This window comes from Propithecus coquereli, unplaced genomic scaffold, assembly GCF_000956105.1.
Source record: "Propithecus coquereli isolate 6110/MARCELLA unplaced genomic scaffold, Pcoq_1.0 Scaffold15, whole genome shotgun sequence".
NCBI classification, from domain to species: Eukaryota; Metazoa; Chordata; class Mammalia; order Primates; family Indriidae; genus Propithecus; species Propithecus coquereli.
The window spans coordinates 8,000,304-8,007,513 of NW_012139413.1; the positions used below are offsets into that span (position 1 = coordinate 8,000,304).

General features: G+C 33.9%; 1 protein-coding gene across 6 annotated transcripts in view; it reads left to right on the forward strand.

Moving 5' to 3' along the window:
• Window positions 1-5,286, forward strand: part of NLGN1 (neuroligin 1) — a 1,153,390-nt gene extending 1,148,104 nt beyond the window's left edge. For 4 of the 6 annotated variants that reach the window (XM_012640173.1, XM_012640174.1, XM_012640176.1 and 1 more), the window contains 2 exons: window positions 840-1,629; window positions 2,479-3,301. In XM_012640173.1, coding sequence (XP_012495627.1) covers window positions 840-1,629; window positions 2,479-3,301 — 1,613 coding nt within the window. Of the gene's footprint in view, window positions 1-839; window positions 1,630-2,478 lie in introns of all 6 variants that reach the window. The other 2 variants (XM_012640175.1, XM_012640177.1) reach the window with 2 other exon arrangements.
• Window positions 5,287-7,210: the final 1,924 nt, after the last annotated feature.

The window sequence follows — 7,210 nt, forward strand, 5'->3', positions numbered from 1 at the left end:
AACTGCATATGGGGCCATAATTTACAATTCTTAAATTCAATTAAGTAAAAAGCAGTGGACCATGTACTTTTCATCTTTTATGATAAAATATAGCAGTGCATATTCAACAGTGGGAAAAGTTAAATCACCCCTACTAAATCCTTCTGCTGATGGTTTTTTCTTTAACCTAGTGAAAACACTTCCAATATTATGTCTTCTTCTGAAGGATGATTATTCTGCATACTGTCTGACATGAAGATCTGGAAGGAGTATGTCTAAAGTGATATTCCGTTTTATGTGCCTTCAGGGCCATCCCCAGGGTCTTAACAAATCCTCAGCCCCAATAGTTGTGTGAGCCCACAACAATTTCTTTTCAAATCAAATAGGGCTAAAACGAACATACACAATTATTTCAAAGGAAGTCAAATGCAGCTAAATTGAAGGATATATCCCAAAAGGACAATGTAGAGTCTTCTGGAAACTTAAAGGAGAGAGAGAGGGTTGGCCCCATCTGGTTAGCATTGATGATAATATGCATACATGCTTGTTGAAGAAAACATCTGGGGGCTTTTTATCACTAGTATTTACATCTCCTTTTCTTCTTGCTCACTGCCTGTTTCAGACTCTACACTGTTTAGACCTCTTGATGCTCAAAGCCACTCACAAGATTTAGCTGCATCTTTCTGATTTATTATACCCTGGGGATGACTTTGTGTATCTTCTCTTAAGTAAAAGTGTCTCTATATCTCCTGTTTTTGAGTTGTATCTGGGTTTTTATACACATGTCTAAAATATCAGATGTTACTGTTTTACCACATTATTTAAAGATCATCTGAAATTCTTTGTTGATTTTCCCATAGGACTTTTTCAACGAGCAATAGCTCAAAGTGGAACAGCCCTTTCCAGCTGGGCTGTTAGTTTCCAACCTGCAAAATATGCTAGAATGTTGGCCACAAAAGTTGGTTGCAATGTTTCAGATACAGTAGAGTTAGTGGAATGCCTGCAGAAGAAGCCTTACAAAGAACTTGTTGATCAAGATATTCAACCAGCTCGATACCACATAGCCTTTGGACCTGTGATTGATGGTGATGTAATACCAGATGACCCTCAGATATTGATGGAGCAAGGAGAGTTTCTCAACTATGATATAATGCTAGGAGTGAACCAAGGGGAAGGGCTAAAATTTGTTGAAAATATAGTAGATAGTGATGATGGTATATCAGCTAGTGATTTTGACTTTGCTGTTTCCAATTTTGTTGATAATTTATATGGATACCCTGAAGGCAAAGATGTTTTGAGAGAAACCATTAAATTCATGTATACAGACTGGGCTGATCGTCATAACCCTGAAACCAGAAGGAAGACATTATTGGCTTTGTTTACGGACCATCAGTGGGTGGCACCAGCTGTAGCTACAGCAGATCTTCATTCAAACTTTGGTTCACCTACATATTTCTATGCCTTTTACCATCATTGCCAAACAGATCAGGTTCCAGCGTGGGCCGATGCAGCCCATGGAGATGAGGTTCCCTATGTACTGGGAATCCCAATGATTGGCCCTACAGAGTTGTTTCCTTGCAATTTCTCCAAAAATGATGTGATGCTGAGTGCAGTTGTAATGACATACTGGACAAATTTTGCTAAAACTGGGTATGTACCTAAGGAATAAAGTTTGTTATAATTTTAATAAAAATATCCTTTTAAGCATTTTAAAGCAATATGTATTTTGTGCCAAAATAATTTAATACAGTAATATCAACAATATATTAAGTGCCTTTATTCAAAATTTATTCTATATTATCATGTTTCAAAAAGTCATTGCTTTATTAGTTCTTCATTTTTGGAAGTTTATTAAGAAAGGACATGCCTCAATTGCATTACTCAACAATTACGTATGTTTTTGGTTTTTTAATCACACAGGACATTATTATTTTTGTTCAATAGTAACCAATGTTATTTTAAAGTGCTTTCCAATTCACAATACCATATGCTCTTTGGTACTTCCAAATACCTTGTGAGGCGGGCAGGTCAGGTACTATTAATCCATTTTACAGAGAAGGGACCTGAGGCTGTGAGAGCTTCATACAGATTTTCATATGTCTGGTTTGTAGCAGAACCAGGACTCAAATATTTCATCTGCCAATTAAAAATCCCAGGTCATTTCCACTATTCCATGCCATCTCTGCTAGTTTGCCTATGATACAACTCATATGTATATAAACATTTAAATAGCTTAAAATAATCTTTGGCTAGATAGTAGCCCATCTCTAGATGGGCAGAGAGAAAGAAAATATAAGGCTTACTTGCCTTACATTAACATCCATCTAACAATCTGGCTGTTACGAGATTTATATTTCTAATTTTAACTAAGTTAATGTCAAAACACAATCTAAGGTTTTGCTGAGTCACCTCTTCACTTAGATGTTAAATTAGTAATATTTTGACTAAGGAAAAGAATAAAACAATTCTGTTCTCATGATTTCTTTTTTTCTTTCCTAGTGACCCAAATCAGCCAGTCCCTCAAGACACAAAATTCATCCATACCAAACCCAACCGCTTTGAAGAAGTAGCATGGACCCGATATTCCCAGAAAGACCAACTTTATCTCCATATTGGATTAAAACCAAGAGTTAAAGAACATTACAGAGCCAATAAGGTGAACCTCTGGTTGGAGCTGGTACCTCATCTGCATAATCTCAATGACATTTCTCAGTATACCTCGACAACAACTAAAGTGCCATCAACTGACATCACTTTCAGACCTACGAGAAAAAATTCTGTACCTGTCACATCAGCCTTTCCCACTGCCAAGCAGGATGATCCCAAACAACAACCGAGTCCATTTTCAGTGGATCAAAGGGACTACTCAACAGAGCTGAGTGTCACTATTGCAGTTGGGGCATCACTGCTGTTTCTGAACATCCTGGCCTTTGCAGCCCTGTATTACAAAAAGGATAAGAGGAGACACGATGTCCACAGGAGATGCAGCCCTCAGCGCACTACTACCAATGATCTGACCCATGCACAAGAAGAGGAAATCATGTCCCTCCAAATGAAGCACACTGATTTGGATCATGAATGTGAGTCCATCCATCCACATGAGGTGGTTCTTCGGACCGCCTGCCCCCCAGATTACACACTAGCTATGAGGAGGTCACCTGATGATGTTCCCTTAATGACACCCAACACCATTACAATGATTCCCAACACTATCCCAGGGATTCAGCCCTTACACACATTCAATACATTTACTGGAGGACAGAACAATACTCTGCCCCATCCCCATCCCCACCCCCATTCACATTCAACAACCAGGGTATAGCCAGATAAGAGAAACAAACTATTTTTTTGATGGATTGCGGTAACATTACTGAAGATTCCTTGGCTTTCAACCTACAAGACTCTTACTATTTAAATGAGGAATATTATGTGAATATACATATCAAGAACTTTGGGGGTTTTGAAAAAATGAGTTGTATATATAAACGAATCAACTTTAAGAACAAATTTCAATTGCTTGGAGCAATTGTTCTGAATGATACTTTTTCATTCACATCCACGAATTAATTTTTTGAAGATTTAAGTTACATAACGGAATTAGGCATGTGGAACACCAAACAGGAAAGAACTATGTCTAAATATAAAAAATAAAAATAAAAAAACTATGAATATGCACAAGGGACACACCAATGGAATGTCAGATAATTTTCACCAGTTTTTATTTGGAGCCGTTTTATTGTGTAGACCATATTTACATATTTGGATAAGTACACAAAGCACCAATGCTGTTAATGGCCTTAGCAGAGGCTCATGCTGAAATTTGCCAGTAAAACAAAGAAGTTTAAAGACTGGCAGGTACAACATTATCACATAAGTGCTGTCAGTATAAAGTTGTGGGGAAAAAGGAAACTGGATATTTTTAGCACGATGTGCATGATAATTTATATGCTTGGTGGCTGTGCTGCTGATTAAGCCGTAATTAAAAACCTACTCATCCCATTGGAGTTTTTAATAGAAGCTTCCTCCATCAATTGGCAGAACCCAAAGAAGATTTTAAGGGGCAAAAGTAACTACAATAAAATAATTCACAGTAGTTTCAATATAGAAAGAATTAGTTTTTAAAGGTATTTGAAGAAACTATAGGTATAGTGGTGAATACTCGCTGATATGAATCCCAGAAAAAAAATTCCTGTGTTTTTAATGTTCTTTTCATTCCCATCTAAGTAATTTATGGAAATATAATCCTAATTGGACATGTGTTACAGGATCTATAATTTGCTGTGGTTTTTGTTACTCTGTATTTTGTTCCTTTGGGTAAGGTGAAGTGTGTCCAAAGAGTTACTTGCAACAGTCTTTTTATGATATAAGGATGCCCCAATATTACCACTCTGATTACAGTTCTCAGTTAATTGATTTACTCATGTTGCATGACAAAATGTTTACTAATAATAATTAAGTATAAAGTTATGTCCCTCTTCACATCACTTATCTTTCTCACTGAGGTTCATTCACTGGATTTACTCATGCAATCTCAGTAGAGTACAACATATACAGAAGCTAGGAGAGCCAACATCTGGAGGATTTCAGTTTTACACGTATGTGTGATTTTAAACAAATATTCTAAGACCACAGGAAATTCTTCATCCCCCTGTTGTTTACCAGTAACAGTATATCACAGACCTTTCCAAATGTTTGTATATGTAATCAGATGTACATTTATATTGAAAAAAATGAGATGGACTTAAAGAGCACATCCTGATAAATACTTTCTCTCTTACCTGTATTATATTTCTATTAGACTAAAGTTATGTGATTTTTTTTTACATTTTTTCAGATGACTAGCAATTTTGATAGTTTATAAGATAATGCAAAGAACTTTCTCTGACAAACTAACTGCAGTAACAGAAACCTTTCTTTTCAGTTACTCTTTTTCAAGAATGAAAGCTTATTATACAAAAAACAATTGTATACTACTTGATGGAAACAACTTTGTACATCTTGGCCATGTCACTGGTCATTGCGTGAAATAAAGATAATCTGGATAATGGCTATTAGTCCAATGCTAAGAAACATGATCTTTGCTCATTAAAGAGCTAAAATGTTTATTGCTGTTTTGTCTTTTTTTAAGAAAAAAGAAAGAAATACGACTGTCTCAAAAAGTCATTTTTCTAGATTAGACCAGTCGGGTTTTTGAAGACATAGGTAACTTCTACAGAAACCACAACTGTGCATTTAAAGGCAAATCTCATCTAAGATGAAATTCATGAAACTTTAAAATTATGAATTTATAAGCTCCAGGAACTCATGGAAAATATTAGCTTTGTGTTCTTACATACCTCTTATGTGAAGGTGTTATAGAAATAAAGTGCCAATTATTCCCAGTTGGAAACATAGGTTCCAACACTGATCATCAAGGAAAAGGTCTACTGGAAATAAATTTGCAATACGTGGAATACAATAGCTAGGTTCATAATATAAAGGTGATTAAAATACCATAAAGTAATAAATAGAAAGTTATCCTTCTAAGATAATTGAAAAGTGCTGAACAAGATATTAAACTGACACTAAAAGATAAAAATCCATTTTAAGGAATTTCTTTGATTATAAATCCCCTTCCCAATTATTAACTATCATTAAAATGTAGATAATTTTTTTTAAAAAATCTCTGTTAGAAGCAAAAAGTCTTCAAGATCCAGAGTGGTCTACATACAGTTTTTGTTTGATGTGGTTATGCTTTTGGACTGTGAACTGCCGATAAAAAAAATTGTTTAGCATCTGAAATATTGTTTAATCAGAACATTGTCTTTTAATACATTGATTAAACAAAAGATAAAAACAGAAATAGAAAGGAGAGCAAATAAGATGTGAATGAATACTTTCATATGGATTCATTCACTTGACAGAACCAAACATTCTATTATGTTTTAATGATGGCCGTATTTATATCTATCTACCAATCTATTCTACATTTATCTATCAATCTACCTATCTATAGCATAACTGACATCTACTTTATATTAATTTAGGAAAATGATTTAGGAAAACAAAGCATAGCCCTATTCTTTTCTCTAAATTAAGGTAGTATCAACTTTGTGGAAGATAAAGCAGCCTAGGTTTTATTGTCACGTGATAAAGTCATTGTGAATGAGTGTTAGTTGCTAGTTTTATAATTATAGTCTCTAGTTTTCTAAATGTAAATGATGTCCCACATTAAACAGAACATTAAGAACTGTTTTTAAAGCTGAAACATAATTTTTAAATGAAAGGAAAATTTTAAATATTGTTATTCAATTTTAACCAATATGTTTAAAATGGATTTATTGAGATGACAATTTGTGAAAAAAATGAATAACAAAATCAAAAGAATAATTTGGAATTATTTATTAATTTAAATTTTCCTGCCTCAGATTTTAAAAATAGGCAAGGCTGCTTAGAATTTATACAACATTATACCAAAATTAATTTTATTTAATTGTTTTGCTATTATATAAATTTTTTTCCAAATATTTACCAACAGATTAATGTTATGTTAGAGTATCGAGTTAGAAATATAAAAGTGACAGACTTTATAGTTTTTAATGGCCATGGACCATATTGACTGTGATCAAAATCTACTTGACTATCGCAGATACATAACAAAGTTCATCATTAACTTTTACGCAAATTGGGACATAATTTTCTAAAGCATTAAAATTATTCAATTTGGAGACATCTTGCTGGGCATCTGAAAGCAGAAAATCTGAGTATAGATTATTTCATTATTCATTTCAAATTTAAAAGTTGACCAAAATAATGCATTAATTCAGACTTCTTGATCTGTACATGTTTTCACAGCAACAAAATTTTTTAAAAAGCTATCAACCATGTATAATACTAAGGAGCAAAACAGGATGGCACTAATTTTCTTACAGAAAGGAAATGCCAAAACTCAATTGTCATATCTACAATATATTCTATAACAGCAGTTATGTCACCTGTTGGCACACTCATACTGTCACACATATTAATATCAAGAAAGGATACAAAGTGTGTAGGAAATATGTTCCAGCTTTAAAGACACTACTACATAGAAATTACTGGGATTCTTTTCTTTAGCGAGTTTCACTGAAATATTTTCACAGGACAAAATGATGAATGGAATTCTTAAGAAGCTGTCAAATATCTTGGCAGTCCTTTGATATTAGTAAATTTGTTTTCTTCTGTGTTATTGGTTCAAAGTACTGGCTTTTTC